The sequence below is a fragment of the Vipera berus genome (assembly GCF_964194415.1).
Source record: "Vipera berus genome assembly, chromosome: 1".
In the NCBI taxonomy this organism is placed as follows: Eukaryota; Metazoa; Chordata; class Lepidosauria; order Squamata; family Viperidae; genus Vipera; species Vipera berus.
The window spans coordinates 333,043,503-333,060,272 of record NC_138202.1 but is presented as its reverse complement, the minus strand read 5'-3'; the positions used below and the strand labels follow the sequence as shown (position 1 = coordinate 333,060,272).

Here is a 16,770-nt window from a genome sequence, read left to right as displayed (position 1 = left end):
CAGCCGAATTGTGGTTGCTACAATGAGACTTAGCAAACTGTTCAAAGCTACATGCAATTCTTCTGACCTATATTTGTGATGAAATTACATAGCCACATTTACCACTGATTATGATGAAATCCCACCTTGTTTTGACCCATTTTGCCTTACTGCTATAGCCAATGCTCAGTTTGTCAAAATGTGCCAAACTGAAAAGAGATGATATGACCTAGGTGGTTTGCAGCATGAGGCCCTTGTAGAATTTGGAAGCTGTAAGAGTTGATAGGGGAGGGACAACAGTTTTAAAGAGCTATATATTCATTTGATTATTTAGACCTAGTTTACTAATTTTAAGATAAAAATTTGTTTGGCCAAAGATAATAGGAAGATAAGTGGCCCAATCACCAAGGATAATGATGCTTCTATGGGAGCACTTTTAACATTGTTACATATGCTGTTTCAGCTTTGGCAAGGAAAAGAATCCTATGCAAGCCCATGGGAACAAATGGGAATTGTGCAAAGAGCAAAAACACTTGAGAAGCCGTTAAACATCCAAGTTTGCTTAGCAGTGGTTTCTCTAGGAAATGCATTCAAGGGCATCTTTGGTTGAAAGACTCCATAAGCATGTATTCTTCCTGATGTCATTCCTCTGGAAGTAGACCAGATTTGAAATTATTATGCTAATACCAGCTGGGCCCCTCAGTTTGATGAAAGAACAAGGATTCTTTAATCTTAAGTCAACATATTAAGGTGCCTTGATGCATCACTGAAGATGTATCCTTTTAACTGGGATACAAAGACACTTCTGAAGACAGATGCTCAGTAGTTAGACTGGGTACAAAGAATGTTGGCAAACTGGAGTAATTATCTAAAAAGAGAACCCCAAAGTTATTTCAGTTCAGAGCGGGAAACCCTGAGAAATGGAAACCCTCTGTCCAGCAAACTGGTCCATAGCACAAATCTCACTTCTCTGACCTAAGAAATGCTGTAATTGTTGTAATAAGTAGCTGTTGCATCTGCAAGGACAGAAATTAGGCTAGTCTCTGAGGAATGTGAGCTGCTTGCTGTCTGAGAGACCTGGACATGTCCATTGATGGTGAGCCCACTAGGCTCTGGATGTCCAGGGGCACTGAGATACTGATCAAACTCATTGCGGTCCATCTCCTCTAGAAGGTCGGCTTGGCTCAGTTGATCCAGGCTATCAAAGTTCTGATGCTCCGGAGGAGGTGAGAGCTGGCCAAGATGGTTGTGGAGGCTGGGGACTTGGAGATTAGGAGGGAAAGCTGGGGAATAATAATTTCCTGTGGGAGGTGCTGGGCAACTGGAAGAAGCAGAGTGCATAGAGGAGGCTGACTGAGAGACTGGCATCTGACCCAGAGAGTGATTGCACTGGAGAGGGCTGGTGGCATATTCTAATGAGTAGGTGTCTCCAGACATATGGGGATGGCGTGGGTCTTCAGGACAAGGGGAGGAGAAGAAACTCTGCTCAGGATCTATCACATCCAAGGGTGACATCTCAGGAGGAGTAGGCAGCCCATATGGATAAGTGTCCATCGGAGTACCTGTGTTAGTGCTTTGGACCTCCTGGTATCTTCTAATGTTTGGCATTACTGAGGCAGCTGAGTATTCATCCTTCTCACACACTGGTCGGCTGCACACTCTTTTCTCAGGCATGTGGTCCTGGTCCCTGGAGAGGCTACCCAGCAGGAAGCCTGGCTCCACCCGCTTGCAGATCCGCTTGACCTGCTTCTTTCTTCTGGGCCGATATTTGTAGTTGGGGTAGTCTTGCATGTGTTGAACCCTCAGCCTTTCTGCCTCTTCAACATAAGGCCTTTTCTGAGATGGGGTTAAAGACTTCCAGGACTTGCCTGTAAGGAAAAAGAGAAATTTCCCTTTTTATATTGTGAAGGATGAATTAAGGCCCTTCCCATCTGTTGGTGAATTAAACTGACATCTATTTGCTGCTCTCCATTCCACCTCTTCATATTATTTCCAATTCAGACACAGGAACATGTATTCAATAACAAAAACAACATCTTTTGTTGTCCTGCAAAGTGCCGTACATATAGCAAATCCTAATATTTTGACTCTTGGGAAATGGTAGAAGAATTGTTCCCTGTGCAAATTCATGCAGGCTCCTTTGGAGTTGGGTGGCTAATAGATTTAATTTTAAAAAACAAACAAACAAACAGGAAATAAGGATTGCATAAAAGTACTCTCCACTGCATCATATCAAATTGAGGCTTGCTCTTATTTCCTCATGTGTTTCATACAGGCCCACCTTCTTCCCCCTTGAGATGGCAAAAGTGATGCATGTGACTTTGCATTTGACATTTGTCTTGCAAGACCCATGGAAAGTGTTGGGTCAAGTGAGAAACTCTTCCAATGTTTCTTGGTGAGACAGCCATTTTTTCCCCATAAACAGAATGGTAGGCATGGTCTTCCTTGATCTAAGACTCCAGATTCATTTTATATAAGATTGCCCACAGAATAAAATCACTGCCAGAGGTCTTTTTCTCCTCTCCAAAATAAATGAGCAGTTTACAGAGAGGGGCCTTCTGAACAGCAGCTCTTAAATGAGAAATGTTCAAGACAATGAATGCACTTAGCACGAGACACAGTTACCTTGTCTGGCACTGGCTTGTTCTTTAAAACCTAGACTTTTAAATTTTACAAACATTACTTGTTGGATTTATTCATTTGTAGTTATTCTGCTCAATTTTTACTGTCCTGATTGATTTTTGTATCCAATTCATTTTTTTAGACATTATAGCATAGTTAAGTTATTTGTGGATCACAACCATGAAAAACTTATTTTAGGTATGATAGTTTTACTCTGTTTTCTAGCTCAAGTGTGGGGAAGTAAAGTGCACTTTGTTTTCTGAAGTTATGATCAGAAAGGACTGTATGGAACCCAGCAGGTTACAGATTGTCACTTCTTATTTAAAAAATCAAGTATTAGCCATGACCAGGTTTTACTTCCTGCAGAAACCCAATTTCATAGGACTGTTGCAGAAATAAAAGCAAAAACTGTACATTCTGTATATGGAATTTGTGTCATAAATAATAAAAATACCAGCTCATGGGACCCTGAAACCATATGAAAACCCTATTGGACTGCAAAATCATCTCAGCAGACTTACATTCCGCAGAGGCTAATCTAATGCTTCAGGGAAATCAGAACACAAAATAAAAGGTCACTGTGCAGGATACCCTCACCGCTCAGAATATGCACATGTCTTGCTTCTAAAGATGGATGCTCTATTTTGCTATTAACAGCAACAACCCTAAAAACACCTATCCCACCATAACTATCTATCCCTTTTTTAAAAAAGTTACCAAAACTACTGGCCATCACCAAATTTAAGGCTAAGGAATTTCTTTAGTCAATGACACTCTAGATGTCTTTTCTCTTCTATGCATGGAAGCTGCCTGTTCGTCAACTGCATTGGGCCAGCTTTCCCAAATCTAGACATCTTCCCTGATGTGTGAACTTCAGCACAAAGAATTACCCAGACTCCACTGCCTTAACTAAGAGTTATGGGGCGTCCCTACACATCTGGAGGGCTTCAAGCTTGGGAAAAAGAGGATGAGACATTCCTTGCAAACTTTGAAAAATAAAGTAAGACAATACAATTTTTTGATAAAAAGTTTAAATCTTTTATGAGAGAAGTAGCATGTTTCTAATATAATTCTTTATCTTCACTTGAGGACAGAATAATTGTATGAAAAATAAAATATAGAAAATAAACACTGGTGTCCTACTGGCATGTAAGAATATCAAGAAATATGAGGAAATTTTTGTTTCCAGAGTGTTAAAAAGTACCACCAAATTCCAATATATATTTTGGACATTTTCATATGTTTTTGTTTACCAAAATGAAATTTAACTTTGAAAGTATAGTTCACATTTAATGCCAGATATTCCTAGCAACCAAAGTGTTTAGCGCATTGAGCAAAGCCCTTCAAAGCAAAGGAATTATGAGCTAAATATAGGCAATGAAACTTTAAAATGAAAAATTTGTAGTATTATATAAAAGTTGTATCAAAAAACTGTGGTGACAAAATATATACATTATCAAAAATTAATTGGGAGTTTCATTTCCAAGGCTTCCCTTCGATACTTTTGTGAAACTGAAGGTTAAAATAGTAATATAAATACTTTGCAATAACAAAAATGTAAAGGAGTTGTCAATCAGTCTGAATCTGAATTGTTCCCTGTCCCCACAAGTCAACATGGAACACCAACAAAATACATGTTAATTTGCCAATAAAAGCCAATTTAATTTGCAAGGGGAAAAAAAAGTGCACCCTGCTTTGGAAACTAAAGCTATTTTGCTTCTAGTTTGTTAGACTGAAGTTTTATTAATGCTCATTTGGGAAAATGCCCAGCTGAATAAAACAGGGTTTGATTCTGAATGGGAATGTATAACATGGTATTGTTAAAGTACTTGTGGCATGTAAAACCACAAAGAGACTTTTTCCTCTCTTAACACTGAATGATAGTTTTTGTTGCTTAAGTCATCCATATTCTCAAATGGTTCTTTTAAGATAGAGGCGGTATATACTTTCAACTTGGAAAAATTAACATCAATTTATATGTGAGATTGCTAACATCTCATGAGATTATATTTCAAATATAATATAAGTGTTTGGAGAGCACTCATTGCAAAATTAAGTTTTACATTTTGTTGACCAGTTCCAAATATAATAGTCTTAGCCATTCATGTGACAAAAGCAACTATTCACAATTGCTCGGATCCTGGGGAGAGAAAAAAACATCAGGAAAAAAAGTAAATACCCAGTAAAAACCCAGCACTTTATCTCTTCTTTGCTGTTATATATTAACACATTTAACTCATCTTGAATCTGCTACTCAAGGATGCAAATTAGGTAATTTATGAAGATAAGACTGGTATGTATCAATTATCCTCAGTGCAGTTTCTCTGGCTATAACTTATTTATTTTAGCTGAGAAAAAACTCAGCATTCTATGATATTCTTATTAAAGTTATTTTCTTTAGATGTAGACTTTGTTATATACTACTACATATGAACTTCATCATATGTGGAACACAAATTTACAATCCATGTCCAATTTCTTTAGGAGGATAGGACCCGCAGCAAATTTCAAGAACTCCAGTAGGAAATAGGCGGAATGTGGAAATATGATTCAATGGTATTAATTATAAAATGTTGCATATCAAATCAAAGCTTCATAATGCTGTATTATAGATTAATACAAATGGAAAAGTGAATGATTACAAAGAAAAAATATTAGGGTCACTTTGGAGAATTATATGAATGTTTATGATATTCAGCAGCTGTGGGGAATAAAACAAAAATTTTTACTTTGGGAAATATTAGGAATTTATTATTTATTAAATTTATTTGCTACCCATCTCACCACGAGGAGACCCTGGGCAGCTTTCAGAATGGCACTGAAATCTCCAACACAGAGTGATCCTTTTTGTAGATGTCTATTGTGCCCACTTTTGCAATGCTGTGCTGTTTATATCTCCAGGTTATTACTTTGAAAAAATATGTCAACAAGAAAAGGCAAAAACTACACAACTAGAGCTGTACAGGAACTGAACACCTATCTCTCCAGAGGAAAGACTTTTTCACACAGAGAGAAAAATGACATACAAGATAGACATCTGATTAAAATTAACCTTCCAACACTGGGGAAAATATGTGTCTCACGTAACATGGAGAAATAACCTTTGCAATATTTTGCAATACAAAAATATTTTAAAATTTAGAAGTCCCCCAAGCACTCAGCACCGCCACCATGTCACACTGTACATACTCATATTAACTTGAAAATCAATCCTGTCAGTATTAATTAGGTTTCTTTCCAAGTGAAGATGGTTAAGTTCAGGTAGCACAAACATAAGATAGTGATACGCCTTTAGAAATTGCTGTAAAATCACCATTTAAAAGGATGAAAGGATTTTGAATAAGCCATACAGCTTTTAGAAATGCCAGGAGATGCAGCACTCTATTGCTACATTCCTATTGCAGTGAAAGTCTTAGTGAATTCAGTGAGGTTATTCCTACAATATGTAGCATCCCAGAGAATGCCATTACTGAAAGTCTGATCAGCAAGTTGACTTACTGAATTTAGTGAGGTGTATTCCTTGGCAAATGGGCATGACATTGTAGTTTAGAAAGCAGTATAAATGGGTGTTGAAATAAGAGTATTCACGTAATGATAGAAATCCCTGCTCCCTAAGTTTAAATCAGTTCCAGGATGTTACTGAATTGCTTCGGGATTAACAAATTATATTTGGTAACTTTGTGTTGGTTTGGAAAAATAATTTTATCCTTACTGATTTTTTTTTACCAGAATATTTTTGCACTTTCAATTTTGATGCCTTTGACGCTGCTTGCAAGATTAAAAATTAAAAAGTGCTGCCTAACTCCATAACAAATATTTTGAGATGCACTCCACAAAGATTTAAAAGAATATAAAGATTCCCATTATTTATTTTCATTATTTTTTTACAGATTAGCGGAGTGTTATTAGTATAGCAAATAAGGCATCCAAATCAAAAGGTTAAAATATAATTTGATTTGATTTGATAATATTTGATTTAAAAAATACATATAATCAAATTATATCTTAAAACTTCTGGAAAAAATAGCTGCAATGTAGGATTTAAAAATAGATAAAAGAAAATACATTTCTCTGTATTTGCCTGCAAAACTTATATGATCCTTACTTTCTTTACTACCACATTAGAAAACTTTTCAAAATTCTTAGCACTATCCCAAGTGATCTTGAACATACGGAGGAAATATTTTTTAAATTTGCACTTCAGTAATTCATCAGATTTGCAATACGTTTTCGAACTGATTTGCTTTGTGGTAATTCAAATACTTAATGCCAATGGCAGCAATAATGTGAACCATGACATTAGTTTAGAAAAGTTAGCACCTTTTAAATTTAGATACCCAAATACATCCTCAAGAAGCGATTAACAGAAAAACCTAATTTTCAAAGGCACTTTTTTTTTACAAGAGTCACTGCTTCAGAATTTTTTCGGCTACAAATAATTACGTAAGAGAATTTCAGCTAAGGGCGCTTTAAGTTTAAATATCCTAGATCCAATTCTCCGAGAAGAGAACTGACGGGGGTGGTGGGGGTGGGGGTGGGAAACCTGTTGGGTTGCAACCCAACTAGAGACGAATAATTCTAAGGTTACGCTTTCTTTAGACATGACATTTCTTCCCTCTTAAATCTCTTCCCAACACCAGAGCGAAATGCAGCAGATTTCACCCAGTAACTTGCAGGAGAAGAATTGTAGGCGCCGCACCGCTCCCCAAATGTACGGAGGAGGTAGAAGGGTTTGGCTCTACCCGTCATTTGGTTTTTTCACTGGCCAACAGGCAAACCGAAACATCCCGGCCGAGGTCATTCGGGGCTCGGCAACAGCGAGCGACTTCGAAAGCAGGAGGGGCGCGAAAGGCGCCGAAGTCCCGCTCCGCTCCGGAGGGCTCAGCTCACCCAGCATCTTGCTCAGCTCGGCGTTGTGCAGGTCCGGGTTCTGGACGGCCAGGCGCTTCCTCTCGTCCTTGGCCCACACCATGAAAGCGTTCATGGGGCGTCGGATGCGGCTTTCGGGGTTGCCCTTCTCGGTCCGGGACACCGCGGTGGCTGAGGTGCCGCTGCCCCCGTCGGGCAACTCCAGAGCCGAGCAGTCCAGCCTCTCCGCCCACGCGAAGGAACCCAGCAGCGAAGCCATGCCGTCGAGGCACGCGGGACTCGAGCCGGCGGCGCCCCTCTCGCCGACCACGCGCCGACCCGCCCCGCCGGCCCCAGCGAGCGCCTTTCCCGAGGCCTCGCTCTATTTATGAGCTTCGATGAGCTTCCTCCGGGGCCGTCTGGGAAGCGGCCGGCCCCGCCTTGAGCGCGCCCTCCGTCCGTCCGTCCGTCCCTCCCTCCCTCGCCTCTCGCCGGAGGGTGAGGCGCAGGTCGCGGGAAGGCGAAAGAGAGGCGCGGGCAGAGCAAGCGGGCAGCCTTCCCTTCGCTCCGAGTACAGGTGTAAGCGGGAAAACAGTGCCTCTGAGCGAGCGCCGAGTGCTGCCTGCTTTCAAAGGCTAAGGCTCGTCTTACGAGCCGCGATAGACGCCGTCCCCGGGCAGTTGGCACGCACGGTAGCAACCTTCCTTCCCACTTCCCCACCTTGCAGCTTGGCGCCCTCCAGCTATTTTTATTTTTATTTTATTTTAATTCCATTTATATCCCGCCCTTCTCCGAAGACTCAGGGCGGCTTACAAGCTTAGCAGTAGCCTTCATTCTAGGTATATGCCTGCTTATTAGGGCTTTCGCCCCCCCCCCCAAGCGTCATTATTACAAAGTCAGCTTAATTGCCCCCAACAATCTGGGTCCTCATTTTACCTATCTCGGAAGGATGGAAGGCTGAGCCAACCTTGAGCCTGGTGGGACTCGAACCTGCACTAATTGCAGGCAGCTGGTGTTACTTAAGGAGGCATTAGCCCACTGCTCCACCAAGGCTCCTATAAAGAGCGAGGCCTCTCTTTTAATAGAAGTGAATCCCAGGGGGCTGTTACCCATCCCCAGATACTCACACCTACCGCATCCCTTCATTAGAAAGAACCACACATGCTCTTGTCTTAAGGTGACTCAGGGGTCTTCAAACTTGGCCCTTTTATGACTTGTGGACTTCAACTCCCAGAATTCCTCAGCGAGGAATTCTGGAAGTTGAAGTCCACAAGTCATAAAAGGGCCAAGTTTGAAGACCCCTGACACAGTGTTGATAATGGTGATGTAGCCAACCAGGAAGGATGGGCAGAAGGAACTACAGAACCCAAACCCTGAAGGAAATACTGCAAAATCCTGGTCTTTGCTCTATTTCCACCTACACCAGAATCACTAAATTTCTCTGGTTCAGCAACATGTCTCAGCTCCCAGATCTGAGAAAGGCAGATATACAATAAAATAAAATAAAATTCTGTCACTTTCTCTTAGCTTATTCATTCTTATTCCAGATGAGCTTACCCATATGACTGTGCACCTACTCACCTAGATTGCTAACTGAATCCATTTTTTGGGTTTACAGAATACATTGACAAATAAAATAGGGCTGGGTTAGGGTTCGAAAACTTTCTTTGCTGTCATCCTGTTGCCATCCAGATTTCTGCAGCTCAGAGCTGGTAAGCTGTTCCTTAAATTAACCCGAGTGGATTTACACAACATGCAAGCCACAAGAAATTGAACTAAGTCCAACACCACCCAAATATAGCATACTGTATGAAAAAAGCGTTAGGTAGTTATCTAGTTACGCATGTTGCGAAAATGTTGAATTTATTTATGAAAACAAAATAAAAATAGGAGATGGGAAATACAGTCCTCCCCTTCCTCCCTGTTATTTCTTTGGATTGTATATTCCTGTCAATTGAATGTGTTTGGTCACATTGATATAAATGTATCCATCTACAAGGCTCTCCCCTTAGGAATACATGAAGCTAAATACAGGTAGTTCTCAAGTCACAACCACAATTGAGCCCAAAATTTATGTTGCTAAGTGAAACATTTGTTAAGTGGGTTTGTCCCATGTTACGACTGTTCTTGTCATAGTTGTTAAGTGAATCATTGTATTTGTTAAGTTAGTAACACCGTTGTTCAGTGAACCTGGCTTCCCTATTGACTTTGCTTGTCAGAAGGTCGCAAAAGGTAATCACGTGACCCTGTGACACTGGAGCCACCATAAATATGAATCACTTGCCAAGCATTGAATTTTGAACATGTGACCATGGGGATGCTGCATCAGTTGTATGTGTGAAAAAAAGGTCGTAAGTCACTTTTTTCAGTGCCGTTGTAACTTTGAACGGTCACTAAATGAACTGTTGCAAGTCGAGGACTACCTGTAACTTGCTCACTTCAAGCCATTGATCTGTATAGCTCAGTATATATATATATATATTGAAGTCCTTCCAGACAATTGCAAGGAATGACCCCGAGACATGATTCTTTCCCAAATACAGTTTAAGTATCAAGTTTAAACATAAAACTCTGTATGTTTTACATGTCAAATATTCTTTCCAAACTGAAGCAAATTATTGTAATAACACAATATAATTCAAGATGCACACATTAATTCCTTGTTGGTGTGGGCTATTGCTATTAGTGAGAGATGTTAAAATCTATCTTAAAATGATTTGGCTTTATTGGACAAATTGCCACAGGTTCCCGGTTTGTGTGTCTTCTGGGGACACAGAATTAATACTATCATGATGTTGTAAATGACCCAGGGTCACTTGGGTGAGATGGGCGATATATATATATATATATATATATATATATATATATATATATATATATATATATATATATATATATATATATATATATATATATATATATATATATATATATATATATATATATATATATATATATATATATATATATATATATATATATATATATATATATATATATATATATATATATATATATATATATATATATATATATATATATATATATATATATATATATATATATATCTCATTTATATCCCGCCCTTCTCCGAAGACTCAGGGCGGCTTACAATCTAAAGCACAAATCAATGTGCTTAGCAATATTTAATAATTAAATAAAAATAAATATATAAATATATATACACATATAAATATATAAATCATTTGGGCCGCTTTAAGGAGAGGTAGTTCCATACTTCTTGCAAACTCTCAAAATGGATACATTTTATAATAGGTTAAACATATATTGGGTGAATGCAGCTCATATTATTTGTTCAGTCCTTTTTAGTTCTGGCGTCATTGACAGATAACACGCAAAGAATGTAGAGTGGTTTCTGTTGACTGCTACTGTCTTGGCAGAAGCTTTTCCTATCGTTCTCATTTAACGTGTAGGATCAAATTGTCATAGGTTATGATGATAAGTACAGTATTTGATTCACTAATGTTCTCTTTCAAATCAGAAAGTTCAGTAAACCTTCCCTCTCCATTCCCCTCTTCTAAGTTTAGATTTCTTTGGGAGAGAAACTGGCACAGGTCAGGAGAATGCTGGTGTATTCGTGTCCTGCTCTTCACTGGAAGTTGGTTGCCAACCACAGAAGTCCAGTGTAGATCTTAAGATATTTACATTTGCCCCCAAACTGGACATTTAAGTTTGCCATTCAACATGGCTGCTTATGATGGTTAGGACTGCAATCTCCAACTGGTTGATAGGGCATGCTGAGATTGAGGAGGGCATTAACTGTTTACTTTGGCAACTTCAAGCCTCTGTTATAACCAAGAAATTCAAATCTAAAAAACAACTATTTCCTTTAATTAGAAATAACTTTTGGATGATTTAGTCACATAAACAGCTCTCTCAACTTCTTTGAAGACCATTAAAGGTTGAGAGCTTGGTACTAAAATTAGTGTTTGTTTCCATCAATTAAAACTCCTTTGACCAGTGGCCAGCTCTGATTTTTAGCCTAAAAGGCTTAATTATGCTAAACTTAAATGTAAGGCCAGGTGCTTCCCCCTTCTTCCTTGTTGATGACTCTGCTGTGACCAATAAGTACAAAAGCTGCAATGTTTACAGGTCTTATATTTCCTTACTCGGACATTACATTGAATGGGGGTGGGGGTGGTAGAGTAATGTTAAATGTTCATAGGATTTTATACTGTTTACTAGGAGTGCACGGTATAGACGCACAGACAGGAAGGAGGAGAGAGAGTTTCAACCATGAAGTTCAAGAAATGAAGTGCAGTAATTTATTTTTAAAAAAAAATAAAAAAATTGGAAAGAAAAGTAAAATAGTTACCCTGAATTTCAGCTTGAGTGCCAGTGACTTACACAGAAACATCGGCCTATGTCTTGGAATATTATACAAGTGGTTGTTGACCCTCCTTGGTCTACCCCATAGCACTAGTCTTTCAAAGACTTGGTGGAGCAGTGGGCTAATGCCTCCTTAAGTAACACCAGCTGCCTGCAATTAGTGCAGGTTCGCATCCCACCAGGCTCAAGGTTGACTCAGCCTCCCATCCTTCCGAGGTAGGTAAAATGAGGACCCAGATTGTTGGGGGCAATAAGCTGACTTTGTAATAATGCCGCTTGGGGTGTGTGTGTGAAAGCCCTAATAAGCAGGCATATACATAGAATGAAGGCTACTGCTGAGCTTGTAAGCCGCCCTGAGTCTTCGGAGAAGGGCGGGATATAAATGGAATTAAAATTTAAAAAAATAAAATAAATAAAAGGAATGTTCCATCCAAGAACTATCCAGACCTTCTCAACCTTGGAAACTGTGTGGAAGATATGTGGACTTCATTCCTCATACTGGCTGAATAATTCTGGGAGCTGAATCCATGTATCTTTAAGTTATACCATGTATCTTTAAGAAACACTAGAATGGGTGGGGAACCTTGGGTCTTTTATGACTTATGGACTTCAACTCCCAGAATTCCTGAAGTCCAACAAGTTATAAAAGAGCCAAGGTTCCCCACCCCTGCACTAGAAGAATCAAGTTTAGTGAGATTTTGCCACCTGCTGAGGCAAATGAATAACAGAATACTAGACTTGGAAGAGACTTTAGAGGTCTTCTAGTAGTTCAATCTCCCTGTTCAAGCAGGAAACCCTATATCATTTCAAACTGTTGTCCAATCTCTTCTTAAAAACCTCGTGTTGGAGCATCCACAACTTCTGGAGGAAAGTTGTTCCACTGATTCCACTTCTAATTGTCAGGAAGGCCTCAGGAACGAGTTCTGTTCAAAAATTGTGCCAGTAGAGCAGGGGTCTTCAACCTTGGCCCTTTTATGACCTGTGGGGAGAGCGTTCTCTGTGGGCACGCCAGACCTATGGAACCGCTTGCCGGTTGAGCTCCGGACGGCCCCCGACCTTCGCTCCTTCCGGCGCGATCTAAAAACGTATCTATTTGAGCAGTCTGACCTGGTCTGATGAGTTAGGGTTGGGGTTTTAATACATTTTAATTATTGTTTTAACCTTGGGCATTTATTTAATTCGCTTTTAACTTTTGTATCCTGTTTTTGTATTTATTGCCCTGTACACCGCCCTGAGTCCTTTGGGAGAAGGGCGGTATAAAAATGTAATAATGTAATAAATAAACTCCCAGAATTCCTCAGCCAGCCAGCCAGGTTTGAGGACCCCTGCAGTAGAGTATGAGGTACATTAGATGAAAATAATTTCCATAGATTTTTCTCAGCTGCCTATTAAATAGATTAAGATTTATTCACTTAGAGCCTCAGAACTCTGCTCACTCATATTAATCTCCTTTCAGAGAAATACTGTTAGTTTGGATACAGAAATAATTGTAATGAAGTATAAAAAAGCTTCTGGCACCTGGCTACATAGGTAAGGTACAAAAAAGCAGAAAATGTAGTCTAAGCCAGTTTTAGGTTACCTCATTGAGAAAGGCCGGATCTGCTAATCTTTTAGGAATCATAGCTCTTGGTTGTTATTACTATATGGCCTTTGCTCATAACCTGATGTAGCAGTCAGAGAAGGAGAATCTAGAAGCAAAATAAGAAACTAAGGTATGTACCTCCGTAAACTCTTTGGGCTGGGGAGCTTGAACTTTATTGGCTGCTATGTAAGTTCTCCCCTTGCAAAAGTTGTTTTGTTCTAAGAAATATGGAAGATCTTCTGTTATGCAAGACTGGATATCTAATTTACATTTTTGAAAGAAAGCTACATCAAATAAGCTTGGGACTAAATTGGGGGAAAGAAAAGATCTGAAGTTATTATAAATCAGAGCAGAATAAAGCATACTGTACCTGACATACAAAAGATGATCTCCCAATCTTTTCCAAAAGAAGCAGCAAGTTTATAACCCTCCTATTCATACTGAATTTGTTTATTTTGTTGGCCTGGTACTTTATTTTCTACTTAGGATTGGACCTCTCTTTGTTAAAATTATTATACTTTGTATTTGTTTATGTTGGTGATCTAAAAAGAGACCAACTGAAGCAGAAAAAGAGCAGGAAAAAATAGCGTATCTACATTTGTGTATACTTATCAATTTCATTTAATAACACTTTTTATCCCTTATTTTTTCCTTTGGAATACTATAAAGAAAAAAGAAATCCACAGGCAATAACATAGCCAACAATGAGTTAGTAATTCAGGTCAAAAAGGATTAACAGGCAATGATCCACTATTTATTCTGGGAAAAATCATAAATGCTTGTCATATATTGCTGATTTAATTTTCCTTTATACACCACCCAGAGTTACACCGAGTTGAGAAATCATATAAATTATTTAAATAAACAAACTATACCATGTTCTTTTGAAGTGTGTCAAGAAAACATGATATATGGATATTACAAGCCATGAATTAACTACTACATCTTCTCCATTCCCCCAAAAAATCTCTGCCATAGGATTTATGAACATGCATGTCCATAGAAATACAGCAACTAGAGAAGATCATGAGAAGATTCAGGATTTCCTGAAAGAATTTCCAACCAACACCCCTCAATGAATTGCAATGAATCTTCCAAAAGGTGGGAATAGTATGGGGGGGGAAACAAAGACAACAAATATTCATATGGTCCCCACTATGTGGAAAACTAGTCTTTCCCCCCACTTCTTGGTTAAGGCAAGTCTTTTATGGGGTGGGTTTTTAAAATTAATTTGAACATTTCCTCTTCTTGATACACATAATTTTTCTATTACCTTTACTGTTTTTTTTAATGTTGTATGCTTATGGAGTTGAAATAACTAAACAAATAAGGACCATGTCTGATTTATAAAATATTGTATGTTTATTTGGGTAAATGTGGAAATCTAAGTATATTTCACTGAAGTTAAACATGCAGATTTATATTAGCTGGAATATTTCTTCTTCAGCTTTATTCATTCAACATCTTCAGTTACATCCCAGTCTACTTTTTTTTTGCTCTTTTTCCTTCTCTTTGATTTTTGCTCTCCTAAATCATTATCATCCTTAGATATTTCAAAGGAACATTGTCCTGCCTTTTGAGAACCACTTTGAGATTCATTATAAATAAGACCACTGCTAGTTTCCCGATGCTTAGATTTCTTTTTCTTTTTCTTCTTTTGGGTGTCCACTTCATCTTTGCTTGAACCTAGTATCCCAGTGCAGATAATTTTTGGTTCTCCAGCCTCATCCTGTGCATGTTTGTGTCTTTTTTTCTTCTTTGTCTGGGATTCCAGACTCTCCAACTTCTCAGCCATCACTAGAGGAGAATTAGCTGACTCTGGTGTGATGTAATGTTGAGTTTTCTTCAGTTTTGTCATGCACATGGCAAAATATTCCTGCACGGTAAGAGTGCTGGTTACAGTATTGCTCCTATCTACTTGGTCAGGTGGCACAGTCACTTCTTTTGAATCTTCTGCTGGAGAGCCTGTGCCAGCAGCATCAACCTGAGAATGAAAGAAGAGGGGGTAGAAATCAGGGGAGTAAACTGAGTAAGTGCATGTACCTCAGTCCAAACCTGCTTTATTTCCTGAAACAAGTCAGTCCTGCTTAGCTGAGCTCAGCACATGTCAAATCAGATGAAACCCAAAATCCATACATGATGTACAGAAAGGACTTGTCAAATGTTCTACTTTTGCTGCTTATTTGGGAAGGCCAAATCTAAGGGGTTTGTTGAAGACTCAGTTGGCAGACGAATGTCTTTTTAAGCAACAAGTTATACACCCAATAAGAATGGGATAGCCTTTTATTTCACAGAGCAAACTCGGTAAAAGTAAACATAGTAATCCTGTAAAGACAGACCGACTCAAGAGCTGGAATACTCAACACTGCAAATCACTTAAAAAAATTCCTAAGGAGAATTTACTTTTAAGTACCCCAAGAATCACTAATGGAATTTGAAGAGCAACATTATTTTTGTTCCACTGGACTTGGTCCTTGGAGTGCATATTCATTAGGAAGTTGCCTTTTCACGCAACTACTGATCAGGCAGATGTCCACAGTCTCCCTTAACTGAATCTCAATTACATACACTTGAAAGCACCCAGTGGTGTACCTGAAGGGCAGATTATAATGAGCCATAAGATGTGAATTTTAAATAATTCAACATTTTAATGAACTTCAGAATGCGATAGTATAAATCACATCCAACAGAAGAAGTAATTGATTTCATAAACACTACATGGAGTTCCCAGTATGATATGGGCTTGAAAACATTTTACTTCAAATAGTTGGATATCCTGTATTATTGTCTCATATTACCCTGAAGAGAGTGATAGGTAAGTATGTATGAATGAGGATGTGCCTCTTTAGCCATTATCCAAAATGAAGGATCTCTTTCTCACATCTCTCACAATATGAGAGATCATTCTGGGTATACTGCAGGAAGACGTTTTCTCTGCACTTGGTATCATGTGTTCTCATTTCACTGGCAAATGGAATCACAATTTCCCCTAACATCCTACAATTGCCCTGATGTATTAATTCATACTAGAATTACATATTCTAATTTACAACGATTGAGAAAATGCAACTGGAGACTGATCACTGAGGTAATATGAATATTCCTTGTATACAGTTCAAAGATCTCATCTTATGATGTCTTGTTCAGTCTTAAGTTCCAGCTGGTTTCAGGTTGGGATGCTGTGAATTCCTACTGCACTGTCATAAATACTATATAACATCACCTTTTCCCTAAAAATCAAATCAAAACAATATGTACATATGTGTGAAGAGACAATTGTCCTTTTCTACATCTCTTTTCTATGGCAGGCCTAATTATACCAGAAGCTCATTTTTGTCACTTTCTACATCCCCATTCATGATGGAACAGAAAGGAAAAATCTCAATCTT

General features: G+C 38.7%; 2 protein-coding genes across 2 annotated transcripts in view; both read right to left on the bottom strand.

Annotated features, from left to right (window-relative positions):
• Window positions 1-831: 831 nt before the first annotated feature.
• SOX7 (SRY-box transcription factor 7) lies at window positions 832-7,808 on the bottom strand. Its single transcript, XM_081314484.1, has 2 exons — window positions 7,492-7,808; window positions 832-1,847 (listed from the first exon to the last, which is right to left on the bottom strand). The coding sequence occupies exons 1-2, from the start codon at window positions 7,727-7,729 to the stop codon at window positions 955-957; spliced, it is 1,131 nt and encodes a 376-aa protein (XP_081170610.1). The 5' UTR covers window positions 7,730-7,808; the 3' UTR covers window positions 832-954.
• A 6,911-nt stretch (window positions 7,809-14,719) lies between these two features.
• PINX1 (PIN2 (TERF1) interacting telomerase inhibitor 1) overlaps window positions 14,720-16,770 on the bottom strand; it is a 39,643-nt gene continuing 37,592 nt past the window's right edge. The window contains 2 exon segments of the mRNA XM_081339961.1: window positions 14,720-14,874; window positions 14,877-15,365. Coding sequence (XP_081196087.1) covers window positions 14,848-14,874; window positions 14,877-15,365 — 516 coding nt within the window. The 3' untranslated portion in view covers window positions 14,720-14,847.

What these genes read in the sequence shown, in the direction of transcription:
- SOX7 (XM_081314484.1), bottom strand. Translation starts at nt 7,729, where the DNA reads ATGGCTTCGCTGCTGGGTTCCTTCGCGTGGGCGGAGAGGCTGGACTGC. An exon ending in CGAGCTGAGCAAGATGCTGG is followed by an intron (nt 1,848 to 7,491) that starts GTGAGCTGAGCC and finishes TTTTCCTTACAG; the next exon opens with GCAAGTCCTGGAAGTCTTTA.